Here is a 26,292-nt window from a genome sequence, read left to right as displayed (position 1 = left end):
CAAGTCAATGGTATAAGACAAGGTACATGCAGAGACTATTATCTTCCATTCCTGTCCCCTGCATTCTGTTCCTCCTTTCCTCTATAGGTAAGTATTTTTATTGTGATTTTTCTTTTCACCCATGAGTAATTTGGATGTATTGCTTAAATTTCCAAATATTTGAGGATTTTGCAAGTATTCTATTATTGGTTTCTAGGTTACTTCCATTATAGTGTGAGAATATGTTGTAGATAATTTTAATTCTGTTAGATTTGTTAAAGTTTGTTTTAGGGTCCAGAAATTAGTGTGTCTCGATGAGTGTTCCAGATGAATGCGTTTAAGTGTTGCTGGGTAGAATATTCTATGAGTGCCTGTTAGGTCAAATTGATTGCGAGGTTTGTTTACGTATTCTGTAACTTTACTGTTTTCTAGGGTCCTATTTTTTCTGCTACTGAAAGAGGAGTGTTGAGATCTCCAGCTGGAATTGTAACTGACTTCAGTTCTGTGAGTTTTTGTTTCACATATTTTGAAGCTCTATTTTAAGTGCATACATCTTTAGGATTGTTGCCTTCTTGATGAATTGACCCTTTTATTATTATGCCTCTTTTTATCCCTTATAAGTATTTCTTGTTCTAAAGTCTACTTTATCTGAAATTTTTTGTTCTAGAACCAGTTTTTTTAAAATATAAATTTATTTATTTTATTTATTATTTTTGGCTGCGTTGGGTCTTCATTGCTCCGAGCGGGCTTTGTCTAGTTGTGGCGAGCGGAGGCTACTCTTTGTTGCGGTGCACGGGCTTCTCATTGCAGTGGCTTCTCTCGTTGCGGAGCACGGGCTCTGGGCGTGCGGGCTTCAGTAGTTGTGGCTTATGGGCTCTAGAGCTCAGGATAAGTTGTGGCGCACAGGCTTTGCTGTTCCACGGCCTGTGGGATCTCCGCGGACCAGGTCTTGAATGTGTGTCCCCTGCACTGGCAGGCAGATTGTTAAGCACTGCTTCACCAGGGAAGTCTGATTTGTATAATTTCTAATGAGAAGTTGGCTGTCATTCTTATATTTGTTCCTGTGTATGTAATATGTCTTCTTTTTTTCTGGCTGCTTACATAATTTTTAAGAAAGTTCAGTATTATTATTGTACGTGTATTTTCTTCTGCTTGGGGTTCTTTAATTTCCTAGAATCTGTAGGGTTATAGTTCAAATCCAGCCGAGAAATTTTGGCTGTTTCTCTAAACATTTTTTTCTGTCTCCTTTGGAATCCAACTGACACATATTTGAGACTACTTAATACTGGAGTCTCTGTGTTTGTTTTGTTTTGTCTTGTGTGCTTTTCTCCCTGTGCTTCAGTTTGCATAGTTTCTATTGCTGTCTTCACATGTACTGATGTTTCCTGTCAGTGTCTAATGTGCTTTTACTCCCATCCAGGGTATTTTTCACTCCAGATATTGAATTGTTCATTTCTAGAGACTCCATTTGCAACTTTCTTGTATCTCCCATTTCTCTTATGTTCATTTTCCTTTACATTCGTTTTTTTTTCTTCGTTTCTTTTTTCTTGCGGTACTCGGGCCTCTCACTGCTGTGGCCTCTCCCGTTGTGGAGCACAGGCTCCGGACGCGCAGGCTCAGCGGCCATGGCTCACAGGCCCAGCTGCTCTGCGGCATGTGGGATCTTCCCGGACCAGGGCACGAACCCGTGTCCCCTGCATCGGCAGGCGGACGCTCAACCACTGCGCCACCAGGGAAGCCCTCCTTTACATTCTTGAACATATTTATAATAGCTGTCTTTAAGGTAGTCGTCTGCTAATTCCGTGGTCTCTCTCCTTTCTGAGTCTGTGGCTATTCACTTTTTTCCTCTCCTGGTTATGGGTCATTTGCTTGCTTCTTTGCCTGCCCAGTAATTTTGGATTAGGTGATGGATGCTGTAAATTGTATGCTGTCACATGCTGAATTTTCTTGTTGTTCCTTTAAAGAGTGTTGGGCTTTGATCTGGCAGAAAGTGAAATTATTGGTGGGTCAGTTTGATGCTTTCAAGGCTTGCTTTTAAGGTCCAGAGCAGCCTTTACTCTAGACCTGATTGAAGATACACCATTGACGCATGATCTTTCTTAGGACTCGACCCAGTGCCCTTTGTATCCTGAGGCTGTTGCACTCTGGTTCTTGGGAGCGTGAACGACTCGCCCTCTGTTGAGTTCCAGGAATTGCTTGGCCCACTGCTGTTCGGTCACGAGAGTTTCACCCTTCCCGTAAGCAGGTTAGTACTTGGTCAAAAGTCTAGGAGACCCTCCTGCAGATCCGAGGAGCTGGCTATCTCTGAGCAGCTCGCTCTTCTCTAGTACTCTGCTGTGTAAATGCTACCTTTGCCTTTCTGAACTCTCATCTGTCTTTTTAACTCAGTGAGGCCGCTCTGGATTCGATTTCCCTGCCCTTTCCTGGGAACTGCCTCCAGGAAGAAAGCTGCGGCCATTGTGGCTCCCTTCCCACGCCCACTTTTTCCTCTTCTTCCAAACACTGCTTGTTGTCCTACATCGGAAAGCAGTTGTTTCATGGATTTTGTGTTTTTCTAGTTGTTAATGGCTTGAGGGAAACTCTTGGAGCTGTGAATCCTTCATGTGTGGAAGTGGAAATCTCCCCCTTATGAATGGTTGGCCCTACTCCTTGATGTTTCAGAGTTTGAGGGGCTACCTTAATGGCATCCGGGGGTTTCTTTGGCTATCCTAGCTGCTTTGCTTTTGTGAGAGGATTGAAAATCAGTGTGGCTGCTACTGCCATCTTGCCCTAACTAGAATTCTCTGTATATCTTCTAAATTACCCTTACATTCCTCTCATTTGGGCTTGGCAACTGCCCTGAAGATGGACACAACATGGCACTGCACTTGGTTGGCCTGTTTTGTTGTAACAAGTTGGAGGTATTTCCCTTACCCCAGGAATGGCTAACATGTTACCACCCTAAGCATAAACTGTTGACAGTGGTAATTTCATTTACTTCCAGATTATTCGATGGGATGGTGTAAGCTATAAACACAGCCTATGGCCAGGAGCCCAATAAGCTGTCACCAACCCTCTGTGAGGCATGGGACCAGTCCCTTCTCATTATTCATTTGTCTGTGGCACTGTAAGGAGGACCAGGCCTGCCCTCGGGAGCACGGAGCTTGTTAAGGAAGGCAGATACGTAGAGCTAACTAGAATTCAGTGTAATTTGTGTCCATTGAGAAGCCCGAGCAAAGGTGCTTCCTTGGCCTTTCTTTTCAATCTGAATAATGGAAGGGAAGAAGCATCAATTTGCCTATTGTTCTGGGAAGATAGGATTTTGCAGCATGCTTTGGGAGGACTAGTGGGCCAAGGCCTCTCTATCCTCACTTGAACCAATGTAGTTGCACTTTTTCCAATTTTATATGTTATGATGTAAGATTTATTTCACAACAGGGATTCTGCTGCTGAAAAATGGACAAAGAACAGGCACAAGAGGGGTTCACACTTAGCTGTGCACAGAACCTCCTGCAGTGAGCGGCCTGACCTTTCATCGGTGTGTGCGCACATGAAGGCCCGGCGTGAGCTCCACTCCTCGATTACGGCTGAGGAGCCCCAGCACCAGGTCCCGGATTCCAGCCTTGAGTTGAGAGTTCTGAGCTGAGAAAGATCAGGATGCCAATGGTGGCTTTAGCACCTGGCGGTGGACGGCCCAGGGCAGCTCTTGACCTTCTTGCCGGTTTCCTCAGCAGTAAGTTAGGGGTTTGTTCCTACAGAGGTTTGCTGTGCTGCTTCACGTGTGAAAGCTCCAAGTTCATGCCATTCATACAGGTCTCAGCTACTGCTGTTTCAATTCAGGGTCCCAGGGCCTCCCCTTGGATGTGATCCTTGTTTTAGTGTCGGTGAGCCACTCCTTCCACTGACTGGGCAGAAACCCAGGTGAATTGGGCCTGCTTTCCTCTTTAGTCTTGTAAACTCTTGGGATATGGTTCATACTCCCCTGTATGTGCAGGGCAGACTTTATTAGCCTCAGGATAAGTAGCAGAGCTGGGGGCTGCAGTCCCATCCCTGAAGGCCAAGTGTAGCTTTGTATGGTGCCTTCAGCATAAACTGAGTCACAAGGACTTACACGGTGACAGATCAGCTCTGTGGGCAGGACTCAGCTAGGCCCATAGGGACCTGGGTCTTGGTAATGCTGTTCTAGGACACTAACCAGCAAGAGGTAAAATGAGCTTTGTAGGGAGGGGTTAGAAAAATGCAGGAAGAACTATAAGCAGTACAAGTTTATTTAATTACTTTGGAAACAATTCCCCACCCCCCCCAAATGATGCCGGAACCTAAAAGGTACATAAAAATGACCAACAATATCTTAAAATAATAGAGCTGACGGTTGTTTTTCCCTCAGAACAAGTGTGTGTTCAGCTGGACAGTAAATTTACAAACCATATCAAATCATGTTAAGGCAGATGATAATCTGGGTGCATTTCTTAACAACTCCCAGGAAAGTGATCTTGTGGGAGCTGGGTGTTCCTCCTCCCAGCTGTGTGGTCAGTTGGCCCACGAAGGGGCAGTCCTGGAGGCAGCAGGTAGAGAGCAGGCTGTGCCTGTCTTGTCACTGCTCGTTCTGCTGACCCTCTGTGACTGAAGTGGACACAGAACCCTGGCCCTTGTTGACATCACTGATGCACACCCACTGCCCATCAACCGACTCCTTCCACAGGGTCACCTGCAAGCCAGTACACACATCATTACAGGTATGTATCCCTGCCCATACCTCCCTGGGTTCTCTAAAGAGGGCAAAGATCTCCAGCAAGAGCTACAGCTCAGTCTTGTGGGTAAACTTACTTTGGTTCCCCCCACTGAAATCCCACCAAAATGGAAGTAAAGGAAAAAGTATGCACACAGAGTAAGAAAGGAGGAGTATGGAGAGTGATGTCATGAAGATGGTGACACAACTTGTTCACGGCTTCACTTTCCCTCCAAAGAAGAACTAACAGCTATTCATAGAGACACACCAGTGAACAAATCCTACAGCACAGCAGTGAGGCTGAAGTGTCCTGCACTGTGGACACTGAGACCGACTGCGTTTGAAGGTAAGAAGGGGCCACGTTGATCCCAGCATCCCTTCCAGGGGCTGGCACAGTACCCCGGGGAGCGGCCTCCCCTGAGGCTCTGGCCCCTCCAGTGACATCCAGCACCTGTTCCCCCCTCCCACTGCATCGTGCTCATACTCTGGTTTTGCTCCACCAGGATTGCAGCTGAATCTGTGAGGCCCAGCTGCTGAGAATCGGACTGTGACCAGAGAGGGCTTCCAACAACCAGCACGCAGATCTCCACAGCCTGAGTCCCTACCTGCAGGGCCCAAGTGAGTCTGTTCTGACAGGGAAGCTGGGGCACAGGTAGGCTTCAGTCCAGACCACAAACAAAGCATTAGTAACCTTAAAGCTGCTTCCCTGGAAAGCACACCAGTCCATAGCTGCACTTGCTACTGAGTACAGCCTTTGGACTGCCCAACCAGCGAAGCCACATAGCCGGTCAACAACCCTGCTTAAGGTAACACGGGAATAGAAAGCACTGCCAGTGGCATTCACTGTCTGCATAGCAAATCCGGTGGCCTCACCTGATCAGGAATTCAGTGCACACTCTTGACTCTTCAGCTCCCCCCAAAATAAGCCATGCATTCTCTGGGTCCCATTCTGCTGGGTACTGCCAGGGCAAGGAAGGTAATTCTAGCCTCACCTACTGCTGAGTCGAGTAGCCAGTCCTGACTGTCTAGCAAGCCTGACCAGAGAATCCAGGCAGCTGTGAAGCCGATGCTCCAGCCTCACTAGTGCAGGGAAAGAAACCAGCTGTCCTATCTACCTGATCTCAGCCAGTGGCATATTCAGAGTTGAAAAAAGTGCCTCAACCCAAAACAGAACTTAACAGCAGGTCCTTTCACCTAAGAACACTCACAGGAGAGAAAGCCAGAAACCCAAATTGAGCTGACTCTGCACACTTCCAGAGGTACAATGAATTCTTCGAACTGTCAAGAAGCCCACTTCTAATCTCCTGCATGCCTATAAACTAACAATGAAAAATCAGAGAAATTAAGCAAAGACTCCCATTTACCACTCAAACAAAAAGAATAAAATACCCAGGAATAAACCTACCTAAGGAGGCAACAGACCTGTATGCAGAAAACTATAAAAGACACTGATGAAAGAAATTAAAGATGATGATACCAACAGATGGAGAGATATACCATGTTCTTGGATTGGAAGAATCAATATTGTGAAAATGACTCTACTACCCAAAGCAATCTACAGGTTCAATGCAATCCCTATCAAACTACCAATGGCATTTTTCACAGAACTAGAACAAAAAATTTCACAATTTGTATGAAAACACAAAAGACCCTGAATAGCCAAAGCAATCTTGAGAAAGAAAAACAGAGCTGGAGGAATCAGGCTCCCCGACTTCAAAGTATACTACAAAGCTGCAGTAAGCAAGAGAGTATGGTACTGGTACAAAATCAACTGTACAGGACAGAAAGCCCAGAGATAAACCCACGCACCTATGGTCAGCTAATGTATGACAAAGGAGGCAAAGGATGTACAATGGGGAAAAGACAGTCTCTTCAATAAGTGGGCTGGGAAAACTGGACAGCTTTATGTAAAAGAAGGAAATTAGAACACTTCCTAACACCATACACAAAAAGAAACTCAAAATGGATTAAAGACCTAAATGTAAGGCCAGACACTATCAAACTCTTAGAGGAAAACAAGGCAGAACACTCTATGACATAAATCACAGTAAGATCTTTTTTGACCCACCTCCTAGAGTAATGGAAATAAAAACAAACAATGGGACCTAATGAAACTTAAGACCTTGCACAGCAAATCAAACCATAAACAAGACGAAAAGACAACCCTCAGAATGGGAGAAAATATTTGCAAATGAAACAGACAAAAGATTAATCTCCAAAATATACATGCAGCTCAGTATCAAGTACATGCAGCTCAATATCAAGAAAACAACCTAATCCAAATATGGGTGGAAAATCTAAATACACATTTTTCCGAAGAAGACATACAGAATGCCAAAAAACAAAAGATGCTCAACATCACTAATCATTAGAGACATCAAACTCCAACAAGCTATCACCTCACACCTGTCAGAACGGCCATCATCAAAAAGTCTGCAAACAATAAATGCTGGAGAGGCCAAGGAGAAAAGGGAACCCTCCTACACCACTGGGGGGAATGTAAATTTGTAGAGCCACTATGGAGAACACTACAGAGGTTCCTTAAACCACCACAAACAGAGCTACCATATGATCCAGCAAGCCCACTGCTGGGCACACATCTGCAGATAACCATACTTGGAAAGCCAACACTTGTACATTCACTGACTACACCAAGACCTACAACACTCAAGGTTCGGAAGCAACCACAATCTCCATCCACGGGCGGATGGAGAGAACATGTGGTACATATATACAATGGATTGAACACTCAGGCATAAAAAAGAATGAAATAATGCCATTGGCAGCAAGGTGGAGGGACCTAGAGATCATACTAAGTGAAGCAAGTCAGAGAAGAACAGATATGATTTCACGAAGAGGTGGAATCTAAAAATTGATAGGCGTGAACTAACGTACAAAACAGAAACAGACTCACAGACATAGAAAAGAAACTTAGGGTTACCAAGGGGGAAAGTATGGGGGGAGGGACAAATGCCATGGTTGGGATTAACCTGTACACACTAATATTTATAAAATGGATAATCAACAAGGACCTTCTGTGGAGCACAAGGAACTCTACTCAACGATCTGTCACAACCAATAGGGGAACAGAGTCCGAGAGAACAGATATATGTATCTGCATAACTGAAACACGTCACTGTACACCGGAAACAAAAACAACACTGTAAATGTACAACACTCCAAACTAAAATCAGAAGTAAAAAGAAAATACAATAAAAAGAGAAAAATGCCTCCTCTATTCCATGTTGGCTTGGGGAACCTGGGCTACTATCACACCCCTGGAGCCTGGGCAGCCAGCAACACAAGGCTGGAGTGTTCTGGGCCTGAGGGAGCTGGGGAGGATGTACCAGCAAATGAGCCCCCCTTGGACCTGGAGTGTCTGGTCCCCTGGGGATGTCACCACAATCTCCAGATCCAGGCAGACCGCCCCCCCTCCCCACAGCTAAAGCCAACCTAGTGCACCCAGAGGATGGTGGACCCTCTGGCCGGGAAGAGCTCTGAATAGTCTCCTAGCCTCCACGTCTGCTGGTGGTGGCCTTCCCACCTTCAGCTGCCTTCATTAGGGTCACCCCACCCATGTAGGACAGCACCCTCAGCACTGGGGTTTTGCAGGGGTTAGGACCTGTCTGGGAAGGGGGAAATGAAGTAATGAGATACAAGCCCTTGGGTGTTTGTGCTGACACATTCCACTAATTCACAACCCAGGAACACGACGTCCCCTTAGGCTGTACATGCAGGTGTAACCAGAGCTGGGCATGAAAAAATCCTGCCGCCTTTTGGCCGTTTCCAGTAACAACTTTAAAGCAGGTGCTCAGGGGAACTTCATATTCTCAAAGCCTGTGAGCCTGTAAAGAACCCTGCCGTCACGAAATGCCCAGGAGCAGGTAATAGGAAAGGAATTCAAAACAGGGCCCAGTTTTAGGAGGCCAATTTCCAGAGGTACATTTTACTCATAGTGTTAAAAAGAGGCACATGAAAAGATGCTGAGCATTCCTAATGTTAGAGAATTGGAAATCAAAACGGCAAGGAGGCACCATGAACAAAAAGTCTACAAACAATACATGTAGCAGAGGGCATGGAGAAAAGGGAGCCCTCCTATGTTTTTGGTGGGACTGCCATCTGGTAATAACTACTATGGAGAAAAGAATGGAGGTTCCTCAAACAGTAAACACATAGCTACCATATAATTCAGCAGTCCCACTCCTTGCCACATACGTAGATAAAAGTATAACTGGAAAAAGTACATGCACCCCTATGTTCATAGCAGCACTATTTAGAATAGGCAAGGCATGGAAACAACCTAAACGTCCACTGACAGAAGAATGGGTAAAGAATATGTGCTACATATATACAATGGAATATTATTATAAAAAAGAACAATATAATGTCACTTCTACCAACATGGGCGGACGCAGATATTATATCAAGTGATGTAAGTCATGATGAGAAAGACAAATACCATATGATATCACTTACATGTGAAACAAAATATGACAAATTATCTATGAAACAGACTCCAAGACTTAGAGAACAGACTTCTGGTTGCCAAGCTAGATGGGGGGTGTGGGAGTGATCTATTGGGAGTCTGGGATTAGGAAATGCAAAGTAGTGTATATAGAATGCACAAACAACAAGGTCCTACTGTACAGTACATGGCAATATATTCAATATCATGTGATAAACCGTAATGGAAAGGAGTACGAAGAAGAATATATATATATATGTGTAAATGAATCACTTTGCTGTAAAGCAGAAATTAATACAACATTGTAAATAAACCATACTTCAATAAAACAAACTAAAAAAAATTAAAAATAGACCTGCCATATGATCCAGCAATTCCACTTCTGGGTATAAATCCAAAGGAAATGAAACACTAACTTTTGAGGATATGGGGAGGGGGAAGGGTGAGCTGTGACAGGGCAAGAGAGAGGCATGGACATATATACACTAACAAACGTAAGGTAGATAGCTAGTGGGAAGCAGCCGCATGGCACAGGGATATCGGGCTCGGTGCTTTGTGACCACCTAGAGGGGTGGGATAGGGAGGGTGGGAGGGAGGGACAGGCAAGAGGGAAGAGATGTGGGGACATATGTATATGTGTAACTAATTCACTTTGTTGTAAAGCAGAAACTAACACACCATTGTAAAGCAGTTATACCCCAATAAAGATGTTAAAAACAAACAAAAAAACCCCAAAAAACGAAAAAACCCACTAACTTGAAAAGACATTTGAGTCCCCAAGTTCATAACAGCAGTATTTACAATTAGCAATACATGGAAACAACCTAACTGACCATCAACAGAGGGGTGAATAATTAAGTTGTATTTATATATAAATATACACACACATAAAATGGAGTATTATTAAACCATAGAAAACAAAGAATATTTGATATTTGTGACAACATATATGGACCCTGAGGGCATTATGCTCAGTGAAAAGAGTAAGACAGTGAAAGGCAACTGTGCTATCTCCCTTGGATGTGTAATCTAAAAACAAAACCAAACAGAAAGGTGTCAGATTCACGATGACCAGAGGCAGTGTGTGGGGGAGGGGGAATAGGAGGAAGGTGGTCAAAACTCGATTTGCATGACAAACTTCCAGTTGCATGATAAACAAGTACTGGTATGTAATGTACAGCATGATGACTACAGCTAACACATGTATAATATATATGAAAACTATTGAGAGTAGATCCTAAGAGGTAACATCACAAGGAAAGTAATTTTTTTCTCTATTATATCTATATGAGATGATGGATGCTAACTAAATTTATAGCGGTAATCATTTAACAGTACATGCAAGTCAAAACCATTATGCTGTACACTGTTAACTTATACAGTGATGTATATCAATTATATCACTAAAACTGGAAGAAAAGATTAAACGAAAAGCATATGAATAACAGTAACTGAGGGGCAATGCTGTGAATAATGATGTAACATGAAATATTGGCAATAATAATAATGTAAACATGGATGCCGTTTAACCAAATTGACAGAGCTCCAGTGAGAGGTTATGGGGTGTTAGAGTGGTTCTCAAAATGTGGTCCCAGACCAGAGTGTGTGGAGCATCTGGGAACTTGTTAAAAACGCAAATTTTGGGGTCCCAGCCCAGATCCACTGGTTCAGAAGCTCTAGGGGTGGGGTGGGTAATCTGTTTTAACAAGTTTAGCAATGCTAAAGTTTGAGAACCATGGTAGAGGAAGACAACAGATTAATAGGTATGTTATTTATACACTGAAGTAAACGGCAGAAGCAGCAGCTACAAGCTGAAAAGGTTTGCCTCCGTACAGGGAAAATTAGACTGCATTAAAAAAAAAATCATAGGGACTTCCCTGGTGGCGCAGTGGTTGGGAATCTGCCTGCCAGTGCAGGGGACACGGGTTCGAGCCCTGGCCTGGGAGGATCCCACATGCTGCGGAGCAACTAAGCACGTGCGCCACAACTACTGAGCCTGTGCTCTACAGCCCGGGAGCCACAACTACTGAGCCCACATGCCTAAAGCCCATGCTCCGCAACAAGAGAAGCCACCGCAATAAGAAGTCCACGCACCGCAACGAAGACTAGCCCCCGCTCGCCGCAATGAAGACCAAAGGCAGCCAAAAAACAAACAACCAAATAAAAACTACCTAAAGCTATGTACATTAACTTGATAAAAAAAATGATTCTAAGAACTGCTGCCTTAGGGATAGACTTTATTCACTAAACATGCACTGTGTAGAATGGTCTGAAGTGAAATCATACTAAGTCCTTCAGCGAAGGAATGCTATAAAGACAGCAATAGCGCTGAGCTCTTTGTGGGAAACACGCTTGTAAGGAAGAGCAAGAAGCACAGAAGACAGCAGACCCCAAAACGTGGAACGTACAACCAGGTACTCGCCCACTGATTTGTAAACACTACTGAGGGCAGTCAGGGTACAGTAGCCTGTCCTGGGTGCTACCAGACCTGGGTACTAGTCCTGATACTGGCACTCACTAGAAATAGGGTTGGATTAGCTATCCTTTGAGGGTCATTCCAGCTCACATTCTATGGCTTTCAGATAGAGCTTGATGGATCTTTCTGGGACCACTGAACCCAAAAGGGACCCTAGGCTGGGTAAAAGCTGTCTACAGAGGGTCTCGAAGAGATATTACTTGCACACCCACGTGCATTGCAGCATTATTCACAATAGCCAAAAGGTGGAAGCGCCCCAGTGTCTATTAACAGAGAATGGATAAATAACATGTGGCACAATGGAATATCATTCAGCTTTCAAAAGGAAGAAACTATGACATACGCTACAACACAGGCGAGCTACAACACAGATGACGACACTACGCCAAGTGCAGATCAAAACTACAATGAGGTAGGTGTGAGGTACCACTTCGCACCAATCAGAATGGCCACCATCAAAAAGGCTACAAATAACAAATGCTGGAGAGGGCGTGGAGAGAAGAGAACCCTCCTACGCTGACAGTGGGAACGTAAACTGGTGCAGCCACTATGGAAAACAGTATGGACGTTCCTCAAAAACCTAAAAACAGAGCTATCAATATGATCCAGCAATCCCACTCCTGGGCATATATCCAGAGAAAGCTCTAATTCAGAAAGATACATGCCCCCTATGTTCACAGCAGCACTATTTACAAGAGCTAAGAGGTGGAAACAACCTAAATGTCCACTGACAGATGAACGGATAAAGAAGATGTGAAACACATGCAACGGAATATTACTCAGGCATAAAAAAGATCAATGCTATCTGCAGCAATGTGGACGGGCCTAGAGAGCATCATATCAAGTGAAGTGAGCCAGAAAGAGAACGACAGGTACCACGTGATATCGCTTGTATGTGGAATCTAAAATATGACACGGACTTATCTATGAAAGAGACTCCGAGACATGCAGAACAGACTTCTGGTTGCCAAGGTGGATGGGGGGTGCAGGATGGATGGACTGGGAGTTTGGGATTAGCAGATGCAAACTGTTATATATAGAATGGATAAACAACAAGGTCCTACTATATAGCACAGGAAACTATTCAATATCCTGTAATAAATCATAATGGAAGGAAATATAAAAAAGAATGTGGATACACATAACTGAATCACTTTGCTGTACAGCAGAAATTAACACATTTTAAATCAACTATACTTCAATAATAAAAAAAAAGACACTGCTGAGACTGGTTCAAGATGGCAGAGTACAGGGACGTGCTCTCACTCCCAACAGCGAGAGCACCAGAGTCACAGCAGACTGCTGAACAGTCATCGACAGAAGACACTGGAACTCACCAAAAAAGATACCCCCCAGGCAAGGACAAAGGAGAAGCCACAATGAGATGGTAAGAGGGGCGCAATCCCAATACAATCAAATCCCGTAACTGCTGGGTGGTGACTCATAAACTGGAGGACACTTATACCACAGAAGTCCACCCGCTGGAGTGAAGGTTCTAAGCCCCATGTCAGGCTTCCCAACCACAGGATACGGCAACAGGAGGAGAAATTCCTAGAGAATCAGACATTGAAGCCTAGTGGGATTTGATTGCAGGACCTTCACGGGACTGGGGGGAACAGAAACGCGACTCCTGGAGGGCACACACAAAGCAGTGTGTGCATGGAGACCCAGGGGAAGGAGCAGTGACCCCAGGGGAGACTGAACCAGACCTACCTGCTAGTGTTGGAGGGTCTCCTGCAGAGGCAGGGGGAGGGTGTGGCTCACCATGGGGACAAGGACACTGGCAGCAGAAGTTCTGGGAAGTACTCCTTGGTGTGAGCCCTCCCAGAGTCGGCCATTAGCCCCACCAAAGAGCTGAGTAGGCCCCAGTGCTGGGTCGCTTCAGGCCAACCAACCAACAGGGAGGGAACTCAGCCCCACCCATCAGCAAAAAGGTGGATTAAAGTTTTACTGAGCTCTGCCTGCCAGGGAAACACCCAGCTCTAACCCCCCTTCCATCAGGAAGTTTGCACAAGCCTCTTAGATAGACTCATCCACCAGAGGGCAGACAGCAGAAGCAAGAAGAACTACAATTCCGCAACCTAGGGAAGGAAAACCACATTCACAGAAAGATAGACAAGATGAAAAGGCAGAGGACTTTGTACCAGATGAAGGAACAAGATAAAACCCCAGAAAAACAACTAAGTGAAGTGGAGATAGGCAACCTTCCAGAAAAAGAATTCAGAATAATGATAGTGAAGATGATCCAGGACCTCGGAAAAACAATGGAGGCAAAGATCGAGAAGATGCAAGAAAATTTTTAACAAAAACCTAGAAGAATTAAAGAACAAAAAGAGATGAAAAATACAATAACTGAAATGAAAAATACACTAGAAGGACTCAATGGTAGAATAATTGAGGCAGAAGAACGGATAAGTGACCTGGAAGACAGAATGGTGGAATTCACTGCTGTAGAACAGAATAAAGAAAAAAGAATGAAAAGAATTGAAGACAGCCTAAGAGACCTCTGGGACAACATTAAACACAACAACATTCGCATTATAGGGGTCCCAGAAGGAGAAGAGAGAGAGAGAAAGGACCCGAGAAAATATTTGAAGAGATTGTAGTCAAAAACTTCCCTAACATGGGAAAGGAAATAGCCACCCAAGTCCAGGAAGCACAGAAAGTCCCAGGCAGGACAAACCCAAGGAGAAACACGTGGAGACACATAGTAATCAAATTGGCAAAAATTAAAGACAAAGAAAAATTACTGAAAGCAGCAAGGGAAAAACGACAAATAATATGCAAGGGAACTCCCATAAGGTTAACAGCGATTTCTCGGCAGAAACTCTACAAGCCAGAAGGGAGTGGTATGACATATTTAAAGTGATGCAAGGGAAGAACCTACAACCAAGATTACTCTACCCGGCAAGGATCTCATTCAGATTCGATGGAGAAATCAAAAGCTTTACAGACAAGCCAAAACTAAGAGAATTCAGCACCACCAAACCAGCTCTACAACAAATGCTAAAGGAATTTCTCTAAGTGAGAAACACAACAGAAGAAAAGGACCTACAAAAACAAACCCACAAGGGCTTCCCTGGTGGCACAGTGGTTGACAGTCTGCCTGCCAATGCAGGGGACACGGGTTTGAGCCCTGGTCTGAGAGGATCCCACATGTCGCAGAGCAACTGGGCCCGTGAGCCACAACTACGGAGCCTGTGTGTCTACAGCCTGTGCTCCGCAACAAGAGAGCCACAATAGTGAGAGGCCCGCGCACCGCGATGAAGAGTGGCCCCCACTTGCTGCAACTAGAGAAAGCCCTTGCACAGAAACAAAGACCCAACACAGCCAAAAATAAAAAATAAATAAAAAATGATAATAGGGCTTCCCTGGTGGCGCAGTGGTTGAGAGTCTGCCTGCCGATGCAGGGGACACGGGTTCGTGCCCCGGTCCGGGAAGATCCCACATGCCGCGGAGCGGCTGGGCCCATGAGCCACGGCAGCTGAGCCTACGCGTCCGGAGCCTGTGCTCCGCAATGGGAGAGGCCACAATGGTGAGAGGCCTGCATACCGCAAAAAAAAAAAAAAAAAGATAATAAAAATAAAGGAATTCCTTTAAAAAAACAAACCCACAACAACTAAGAAAATGGTAATAGGAACATACATATCGATAATTACCTTAAACATGAATGGATTAAATGCTCCAACCAAAAGACACAGGCTCACTGAATGGATACGAAAACATAACCCATATATATGCTATCACAAGAGACACACATCAGACCTAGGGACACATACAGACTGACAGTGAGGGGATGGAAAAAGATATTCCATGTAAATGGAAATCAAAAGAAGGCTGGAGCAGCAGTACTCATATCAGATAAAATAGACTTTAAAATAAAGAAAGTTACTAGAGACAAGGAAGGACACTACATAATGATCAAGGGATAAATCCAAGAAGAAGATATAACAATTATCAGTATATATGTATGCAACATAGGAGCACCTCAATACACAAGGCTCTGCTAACAGCTATAAAAGAGGAAATCGACAGTAACACAATAATAGTGGGGGACTTTAACACCTCACACCAATGGACATATCATCCAAACAGAAAATTAATATGGAAACACAAGCTGTAAATGACACAACAGACCAGACAGATTTCATTCATACTTATAGGACATTCCATCCAAAAACAGCAGATTACACTTTCTTCTCAAGTGCACATGGAATGTTCTCCAGGATACATCACATCTTGGGTCACGCATCAAGCCTCAGTAAATTTAAGAAAATTAAAATCATATCAAGCATCTTTTCTGACCACAATGCTATGAGATTAGAAATCGATCACAGAGTAAAAAACGTAAAAAACACAAGCACATGGCTGAACAGTACGTTACTAAAAAACCATGAGATCATTGAAGAAATCAAAGAGGAAGTCAAAAAATACCTAGAGACAAATGACAATGAAAACACGATGATCCACAACCTATGGGATGCAGCAAAAGCAGTTCTCAGAGGGAAGTTTATAGCAATACAAGCCTACCTCAAGAAACAAGAAAAATCTCAAATGAACAATCTAACCTTACACTTAAAGGAACTAGAGAAAAGAGAACAAACAAAACCCAAAGTTAGCAGAAGGAAAGAAATCATAAAGATCAGAGCAGAAATAAATGAAATAGAAACAAAGAAAACAATAGCAAAGATCAATAAAACTAAAAGCTGGTTCTCTGAGAAGATAAACAGAATTGATAAACTATTAGCCAGACTCATCAAGAAAAAGAGGGAGAAGACTCAAATCAATAAAATTAGAAATGAAAAAGAAGTTACAACAGACACTGTAGAAATACAAAGCATCCTAAGGGACAACTACAAGCAACTCTGTGAATAAAATGGACAACATGGAAGAAGTGGACAAATTCTTAGAAAGGTATAAGCTTCCAAGACTGAACCAGGAAGAAATAGAAAAGATGAACAGACCAATCACAAGTAAGGATATTGAAACTGTGACTAAAAATCTTCCAACAAACAAAAGTCCAGGACCAGATGGCTTCACAGGTGAATTGTATCAAACATTTAGAGAAGAGCTAACACCCATCCTTCTCAAAGTCTTCCAAAAAATTGCAGAAGAAGGAACAGTCCCAAACTCATTCTATGAGGCCACCATCACCCTGATTCCAAAACTAGACAAAGATACTACAAAAAAAGAAAGTTACAGACCAATATCACTGATGAATATAAATGCAAAAATCCTCAAATACTAGCAAACAGAATCCAACAACACATTAAAAGGATCATACAGCATGATCAAGTGGGATTTATCCCAGGGATGCAAGGATTTTTCAATATACGCAAATCAATCAATGTGATACACCATATTAACAAACTGAAGAAGTAAAACAATATGATCATCTCAATAGATGCAGAAAAACCTTTTGACGAAATTCAACATTCATTTATACTAAAAACTCTCCAGAAAGTGGGCATAGAGGGAACCTACCTCGACATAATAAAGGCCATATACAACAAACCCACAGCAAACATCATTCTCAATGTGAAAAACTGAATGCATTTCCTCTAAGATCAGGAACAAGACAAGGATGTCCACTCTCGCCACTATTATTCAGCATAGTTTTTGAAAGTCCTAGCCACGGCAATCAGAGAAGAAAAAGAACCTAAAGGAATACAAATTGGAAAAGAAGAAGTATAACTGTCACTGTTTGCAGATGACATGATACTATACATAGAGAATCTTAAAGATGCCACCAGAAAACTACTAGAGCTAATCAATGAATTTGGTAAAGTTGCAGGATACAAAATGAATGCACAGAAATCTCTTGCATTCCTATACACTAATGATGAAAAATGTGAAAGAGAAATTAGGGAAACACTCCCATTTACCACTGCAACAAATAGAATAAAATAACGAGGAATAAACCTACCTAGGGAGACAAAAGACCTGTACTCAGAAAACTATAAGACACTGATGAAAGAAATTAAAGATGATACAAACAGATGAAGAGATATACCATGTTCTTGGATTGGAAGAATCAATATTGTGAAAATGACTATACTCTACACAAAGCAATCTACAGATTCAATGCAACACCTATCAAATTATCAATGGCATTTTTACAGAACTAGAACAAAAAATCTTAAAACTTGTATGGAGACACAAGAGACCCTGAAATAGCCAAAGCAGTCTTGAGGGAAAAAAACAGAGCAGGAGGAATCAGGCTTCCTGACTTCAGACTATACTACAAAGCTACAGTAATCAAGGCAATATGGTACTGGCACAAGAACAGAAATACAGATCAACGGAACAGGATAGAAAGCCCAGAGATAACCCCACGCACCTATGGTCAACCTAATCTATGATAAAGGAGGCAAGGATATGCAATGGAGAAAAGACAGTCTCTTCAATAAGTGCTGCTGGGAAAACTGGACAGCTACACGTAAAAGAATGAAGTTAGAATACTCCCTAACACAGTTCACAAAAATAAACTCAAAATGGATTAGAGACCTAAATGTAAGACTTGACACTATAAAACTCTTAGAGGAAAACATAGGCAGAACACTCTTTGACATAAATCACAGCAAGATCTTTTTTGATCCCCCTCCTAGAGTAACGGAAGTAAAAACAAAAATAAACAAATGGGACCTAATGAAACTTAAAAGCTTTTGCACAGTAAAGGAAACTACAAACAAGACGAAAGACAGCCCAGAATGAGAGAGAATATTTGCAAAGGAATTAATGGACAAAGGATTAATCTCCAAAATATATAAACAGCTCATGCAGCTCAATATTAAAAAAACACAAACAATCCAATCAAAAAGTGGGCAGAAGACCTAAATAGACATTTCTCTAAAGAAGACATAGGGATGGCCAAGAAGCACATGAAAAGCTGTTTAACATCACTAATTATTAGAGAAATGCAAATCAAAACCACAATGAGGTATCACCTCACACCAGTTAGAATGGGCATCATCAGAAAATCTACAAACAACAAAGGCTGGAGAGGGTGTGGAGAAAAGGGAACCCTCTTGCACTGTTGGTGGGAATGTAAATTGATACAGCCACTATGGAGAACAGTATGGAGGTTCCTTAAAAAACTACAAATAGAACTACCATATGACCCAGCAATCCCACTACTGGGCATATACTGAGAGAAAACCATAATTCAAAAAGACACATGCACCCCAATATTCATTTCAGCACTATTTACAACAGCCAGGTCATGGAAGCAACCTAAATGCCCATCGACAGACAAATGGATAAAGAAGATGTGGTACATATATACAATGGAATATCACTCAGCCATAAAAAGGAACAAAATGGGGTCATTTGTAGAGAAATGGATGGATGCAGAGACTGTCATACAGAGTGAAGTAAGTCAGAAAGAGAAAAATAAATATCGTATATTAACGCATATATGTGGAACCTAGAAAAATGGTACAGATGAACTGGTTTGCAGGGCAGAAATTGAAACACAGATGTAGAGAACAAACGTATGGACACCAAGGGGGGAAGGTGGCAGGGGGTGGTGGTGGTGGTGTGATGAATTGGGAGATTGGGATTGACATGTATATATACACTAATATGTATAAAATGCATAACTAATGAGAACCTGCCGTATAAAAAAAATGAATAAAATACAAAAATTCAAAAAAAAAAACAAAAAAGACACTGTGCTAAGTGAAACAAGCCAGTCACAAAAACCCAAATTCCTTATAATTCTATTTACAGGAGGTCCCTACAGTAGTAGTCCATTCATAGAGACAGAGAGCACAATAGGGGTTGCTAGGGGCTGGGGGAGGGGTAATGGGGAGGTGCTGTTTGAAGAGCACAGAATTTCAGTTTGGGATGAAGAGTTGTGGGTTGTTGACAGTGATACTGCAGAATAACGTGGATGTATCAATACTTAACACTATAGAACTGTACACTTAAAAAAATTAAGATGGTAAACTTTGTTATATGTATTTTACATATAACTAAACGTTACCATGAAGATGAGGTTGTCAAATGGTCAGGGTGATGGACTGCCAGGGTGGTGGCTTTGGATTTACCTTGGGTCTGATTATTGGCTATGCCACCTAACAGCTTCATGACCCCTATGCAAGTCAAATTTCTGTCGCCCTCTCTATCTGTATAAGGGGGATATACAACCCCTCGGGGTTGGGTGGGGGGTCGTAAGAATTAATGATGTAAATAAGAGACATGCTCAAAACAGTCTTCATTCAGGTTCCTCCCAACCCTGCCATTAGAGGGAAGATTCAACTGTGCCCTCTACTGGACAAACTAAAGACAAACGGCCCTGTGTGCCATGTCATGGAAATAGGGTGTATTTACCTTATTATCTCCGCCTGAGACAGCTAGGATGTTGGCTGTGATGGACCAGCTCACATGCCATACAACATCATTGAACTTGTGCAGCAGTTTGGGGGACCACGCATTGCCCGAGGCATCATCACAGGTCCAAATGAACACTCGACCATCCTGGGAAAAGACAGGCTAGAGTCAGGAGATGGGGGCAGCAATCCTGACCTGGTGACATCCTCTCAATCTGGAGTTATATTGGACTTTTGCAGGAATAGGGTCGGGGATTCAGGGCAAAGCACAGCCAAGGACCTCCTCAGTGTTCACAGCTTTGAGGACTAATTTCCAGCCCAGCACCCTTGCTTTTATCCCTTTACCCCAGGAACACACTTCAAATTGGTCAGGAGTCTCCCAGGTTCCTTTCCTCATACTGGTTTCATTGTCCGCACCGCTAATTCTCAAATTTTCTCTGGGGCTTTCCTCACATCTGCCAAGTAACTTCGTTGTTCTGGCTCCCTCTGGCTCTGTACTTTCTCAGCTGAATGGGTACAGCTGTCTAAACACCAAACTCAGAGAATGAGATGGGACCAAAAAACAAAACAAAACACACACACACACACACACACACACACACACACACACACACACACACACGCACACACACCAAAACAAACCAAACTAAAACAGAACAAACAGAATTATCTTTTACATGATTTAAGCCTATTCTACTTGGTCCTCTCAAATTTAGGACCAAGTAGAAAAGGCTCAAATGATGTAAAAGGCCAGGCTTAACTCTCATCTTGGGTGGTAGCATATAATTAACAGCTTATCCTTGGTCTTACTTTTGTTATCTGTCTGGGAATAGTGAGTAGGTAGATGAGCCCAAGGTCTTACAATTTCCCATTGCTCCTGGTCCTTGCTTGGGAACACTCTCAGAATGATGCCTGGGTACCTCCATTCCCTAGCCACAAAAGGGTCAGGAGGGGAAACTAGTCCTGAATTTGGTCTTGCTCTTGGCTCAGTGGAAGAAAGCCACTGTGGCTTCTGACCAAGGCTTCACTGCGTGATGACAGGGCTCCAGGTGCTCCCTTATTTACAATGGTCTATAGTTGCCTGTCTCCTGCCCTTCCCCTTCAAGGATTTCCCCTAGGGGAACTGTAAGGGCTGACGGGACTTCCTGAGATTAACTAACACAAGATGCTTGCACAGGTCTGAGCTGACCTGGGAGCAGCTGGCGATGGTGCTCGTGGGCAGGCCGATGGAGGGGGCCCAGGCCACATCTCGAACCCAGTCACTGTGTGCTTCCAACTTCTGCTCTTCCTTCCACTGGCCGTCCTCTTCCTCCCTAACAGGGGAGATGGTGGGGAGAATTCAGCAGGCAGCAGCCCAGGTGCCACTCCCACACCTCCATTCCCCCCCCCACCCCACAGGCTCCACAGGGGTGGAGAAGCTATTCCACCTTTCTGATAACATTTGTTGAACCTACAGAATTTTATTCAGTTCACCAGCTATAAAGAAGCCCTCCAGGAAACGCTCTGTTCCTCCACAGCCAACAAGTCGGCTCTAGCAGTTGTGAATTAGGAAGAGTCAAAGCTCCTGAGTAAAGGGAAAGTTTACTTTTTTGTCTTTTTTTAAAAAAAGGATGTCCTCTGAGCGACTGAAGACAGTATTCTATGGGCAGAAGGGAGAAAGACAGTTGATCCCGTTTCTGGTGAACTGAGGCTGAGTCATGGTAGGGTAGAAGGTGGGAAGTGTCCCCTTGAGAAGCTCACCAACCCCACTTACTTCCACAGTTTGATGAGGTTGTCACAGCCGCCTGATGCAAACTTCTTGATGTAGTTGGGCTTCTGCCCAGATGGCTGGTCTATGAGGCTTCCAGGTACGACAGCAGGGGCCCAGCTGACGGCATTGCAGCCAATCTGTGAAGAGGGGGAAGGGGGACTTGTGGTGACTCTGCCCCTTTGCCTGGCAAAAGGACACTGCTTCTGCAGACCCAACGCTGACGTTTATTCCTTCTACAATTCTCAGGACTGGATTATGCAGGACAGCTGTTTTAATGAACTAAGGATTAGCCACCCAGGACTCTTCTTCAAGGATTCCTAACAGTGTATGTATTTTTCAGCAACATGTACTTAAAGAAGGAATTAGGGAATCTCAGGAATCTAAGAAAAGAACATTTTCCAAACATATGAAGGGAGGACACAGATTGAGAAAACCACACAAAGTAAATATATGGATTAATGAATTACTCTAAAGCACTCTTGTAATCACTCCCAGGTCAAGAAATAAAATGACCATTTACCCAAGAAGCCCTTATCATGTATGTCATCCCTGAATCATAGCCCCTCTGTTCTCCTGTAAGTAACCATTATTTTGATTTCTAATGTCTGTTTTTTAGCTTTGTCATCCAAATGTGCATCCCTAGGCACTAGTTTAGTTTTGCCATTTAAAATGTTTAAATTGCAATATTCTTTTTATTGAAATATAGTTGATTTGCAATACCATGTTAGTTTCAGGTGTATAGCAAAGTAATTGAGTTATACATATACACTGTCCATGATAGGTTATTACAAGATATTGAATAGAGTTCCCTGTGCTATACGGTAAATCCTTGTTGGTTATCTATTTTATATACAGTAGTATGTATCTGTTAATCCCAAACTCCTGATTTATCCTCCTCCCTTTCCCCTTTGGTAACCACAAGTTTTCTTTTTTTTTTTTTTTTGGCCACGCCATGTGGCATGTGGGATCTTAGTTCCCTAACCAGGGATCGAACCTGTGCCCCCTGTATTGGGAGCATGGAGTCTTAACCACTGGACCACTAGGGAAGTCCTATAAATTTGTTTTCTATGTCTGTGAGTCTGTTTCTGTCTTGTATCATTTTTTTTAAGATTCCACATAGAAGAGATATCATATGATATTTGTCTTTCTCTGACTTAACTTCATTTGTATGATAATCTATAGGTCCATCCATGTTGCTACAAATGGCATTATTTCATTCTTTTTATGGCTGAGTAATATTCCATTGTAAATATGTACACCACATCTTCTTTATCCATTTGTCTGTTGATGGACACTTAGGTTGGACACTATTATAAACAGTGCTGCTATGAACGTTGTGGTGCATGTATCTTCTGGAATTAGAGTTTTTGTATTGTCCGGATATATGCCCAGGAGTGGGATTGCAGGGTCGTATGGTAGCTCTATTTTTAGTTTTTTAAGGAATCTCCATATTGTTCTCCATAGTGGCTGCATCAATTTACGTTCCCACCAGCAGTGCAGGACGGTTCCCTTTTCTCCACACTCTCTCTAGCATTTATTATTTGTAGACTTTTTGATGATGGTTATTTTGACCAGTGTGAGTAAACTTTTTTTGATGTTTCTTGCATCTTCTAATTTATAGATTCCCCCTCTGATCTTACTGGATCAGACTCAGGTTTCTTCCCTCTGCCAAGACTACAGGTGGTGGTGTATTCCTTCGTCAGGAGGCACATGGTGTCAGACTGTCTCTCTTGTTATGTTATTACCACCTGTCAATAATTTATGCCTCTCTCAATTCACTGGGCATTACAAAATGGTGATACTGTCATTCTGTTCATTTCTTTGTCATTTATTACATGGAATACTCTAGACAGGGGCAATTTCACTCATTAATATTTGCTTCCCCAGGGGTACAGATAAGAAAGGCAAGATAAATACTTGATTCTTTCTGAACTAGTTCCGTCATTCTCCAAAGGTGACTGATTCTCTTTTAAATATCAGGATGAACTCATGGAGTTAAGCATATTTGACAGGTTTCAGTTCACTGCCATTATTCTAATTTTTTACACTCAAACTGCCCATCTTTGGCAGTGTGAGCCTGTTCAAGTTAGCTCCTTTGACACAACCCTAGTATGTCAAAAAGTATGTCAGTGATCATTTCTATCTGGTACGACAAGATGTTTGTACTTTTCCTGCCTGAGACCTGGGATCAGCCATTTCCTCAAGAGCTCTGGTTTCTTTTAGTGAGAAATTGTATTTCAAGTGTATTTCTGGTGCTAGGGATGCTCACTGGTACATAATTATTTATTTTATTTCATTTAACACACAGCAGAATAGTCTCAGAATAATATTGTCAATATGATTACTAATAACATTAAAGAAAGTATTTGCAATGCCCTCCCCATTCCCCCCACCGTTTTTCTGGGGGGTGTTTTCATGTGCATGGTACCAGCTGCTTGTGCTGCACGCTGTTTATTTAACAGTTATACTCTATCTATCTTAGCTGAGCACACGATCGGGACCTTGTTCAGTGTTAGTTCTTTACAATTAACTGTATATCTATATGGATGTCTTTCTAGTCATTTTTGTTGTCTAAAACTTATTCTTTAGTAGATACCTCAGGCAGGGCTCATGGAAACAACAGTCCTTGAGTTCTTGCATACTGGAAACAGTCTGCATTCTTTACAATCCAAATTTTTTTTTTTTGTTTTGCGGTACGCGGGCCTCTCACTGTTGTGGCCTCTCCCGTTGCGGAGCACAGGCTCTGGATGCGCAGGCTCAGCGGCCATGGCTCACGGGCCCAGCTGCTCCACGGCATGTGGGATCCTCCCGGACTGGGGCATGAACCCGTGTCCCCTGCATCGGCAGGCGGACTCTCAACCACTGTGCCACCAGGGAAGCCCCCTACACTCCAAATTTTAAAGAAAGATCTAATTGACATTAACAGAACATAAAGTGCACAAGTTGATGAACTTTGACATCAGTATACTCTGTAAAACCATCACTACAATCAAGATAACAAATGAACCTCAAAGTGATGAAAGAAAAAAAAAATTTCCAACCAAGAATACTCTACCTGGCAAAGTTACTGTTCAGAATTAAAGGAAAGATAGTTTTCCAGATAAGCAAAAGCTAAAGGAGTTCACCATCACTAAAATGGCGTTACAAGAAATGTTAAAGGGACTTCTTTAAGCTGAAAAGAAAGGGTGCTAATTAGTAACAAGAAAACATATGAAAGTATAAATCTTCCATAGGTTTTATACTCGTAAGGTAAATATATATTGAAGGCAATGGATTAACTGCTTATGAAGCTATTATGAAGGTTAAAAAAATAAAAACTGTAACTACAGTAATTAAAGATACACACGATAAAAAGATGTAAAATGTGACAACAAAACATAAAAGGTGGGTGGGGGAGGATAAAAATGTAGAGCTTTAGGGACTTCCCTAGTGGTCCAGTGGGTAAGACTGCACTCCCAATGCAGGCGGCCCGGGTTTGTTCCCTGGTTAGGGAACTAGATCCTACATGCCTGCTGCAACTAAGAAGTCCGCCTGCTGCAACTAAGAAGTCCGCATGCTGCAACTAAGAGTCTGCATGCTACAACTAAGAAGTGTGCATGCCGCAATGAAGATCCTGCATGCTGCAATGAAGAGCTGGCATGGTGAAAATAAATAAATAAAAAATAAATATATTAAAAAAAAATGTAGAGCTTTAGAAAGGGTTCAAACTTAAGTTGTAATCAACTTAAAATAGACTATTAATATGGGTTGTTACATATGTAAACTTCATTGTAAGGACAAAGCAAAAACCTATAGCAGATACACAAAAGATAATGAGAAAGGAATCTAAGCATACCATTAAAGGTCATCAAACCACAAAGGAAGAGAGCAAAAGAACTATAAAAAGCCAGAAAAAACCAAAATTGCAGTAAGTGCATACCTATCAATAATTACTTTAAATGTAAATGGACTAAATTCTCCAATCAAAAGACATCATAGAGTGGCTGACTGGATTAAAAAAAACAAGAACCATCTGTGTGCTGCCTATAAGAAACTCACTTCAGATTTAAGGACACACACAGACTGAAAAACGAAGGGATAGAAAAAGATATTCCGTGCAAATGGAAACCAAAAAGCTGGGGTAGCTCTACTTATATCAGACAAAATAGACTTTAATACAGGGACTGTAATAAGAGACAAAGAAGGGCATTAGATAATGATAAAGGAGTCAATTCAACAAGAGGATGTAACATTTGTAAACATTTATGCACTCAACACAGGAAAATCAAAATATATAAAGCAAATACTAACAGACTTAAAAGGAGATATAGGCAGCAATATAATAATAGTAGGGTTATGTCAATGGATAGATCATCCAGACAGAAAATGGCCTTAAAGGACACATTAGACCAGATGGACTTTACAGATATATAGAGAACGTTCCATCCAAAAGTAGCAGAATACAGGCATACCTCACTTTATTGTGCCTTGTTTCATTGCGCTTGATAGATACTGAGTTCTTCACAAACTGAAAGTTGTGGCAACCCTATGTCAAGCAAGTCAATTGGCATCATTTTTCCAACAGCATTTACTCACTTCCTG

The 26,292-nt window shown here is 42.5% G+C and overlaps 1 protein-coding gene and 1 long non-coding RNA gene across 13 annotated transcripts in view; one reads left to right on the top strand and one right to left on the bottom strand.

Annotated features, from left to right (window-relative positions):
• The window catches only part of LOC116761726, a 41,250-nt gene extending 32,237 nt beyond the window's left edge, over nt 1-9,013 (top strand). For 4 of the 7 annotated variants that reach the window (XR_004352084.1, XR_004352085.1, XR_004352088.1 and 1 more), the window contains one exon: nt 412-9,013. This is a non-coding gene — a long non-coding RNA (uncharacterized LOC116761726). The remainder of the gene's footprint in view (nt 1-411) is intronic. The other 3 variants (XR_004352089.1, XR_004352087.1, XR_004352083.1) reach the window with 2 other exon arrangements.
• SEC13 (SEC13 homolog, nuclear pore and COPII coat complex component) overlaps nt 1-26,292 on the bottom strand; it is an 86,849-nt gene that overhangs the window by 28,094 nt on the left and 32,463 nt on the right. For 3 of the 6 annotated variants that reach the window (XM_032647896.1, XM_032647895.1, XM_032647893.1), the window contains 4 exons: nt 21,715-21,848; nt 21,151-21,274; nt 19,963-20,109; nt 4,206-4,666 (listed from right to left, as the gene is read on the bottom strand). In XM_032647896.1, coding sequence (XP_032503787.1) covers nt 4,553-4,666; nt 19,963-20,109; nt 21,151-21,274; nt 21,715-21,848 — 519 coding nt within the window. In that variant the 3' untranslated portion in view covers nt 4,206-4,552. Of the gene's footprint in view, nt 1-4,205; nt 4,667-19,962; nt 20,110-21,150; nt 21,275-21,714; nt 21,849-26,292 lie in introns of those variants that run through there. The other 3 variants (XM_032647894.1, XM_032647898.1, XM_032647897.1) reach the window with 1 other exon arrangement.

Source organism: Phocoena sinus, chromosome 11 (genome assembly GCF_008692025.1).
Source record: "Phocoena sinus isolate mPhoSin1 chromosome 11, mPhoSin1.pri, whole genome shotgun sequence".
Lineage (NCBI taxonomy): Eukaryota > Metazoa > Chordata > Mammalia > Artiodactyla > Phocoenidae > Phocoena > Phocoena sinus.
Note: the sequence above shows the minus strand (reverse complement) of the source record. Positions and strands in the feature narration are given on the sequence as shown.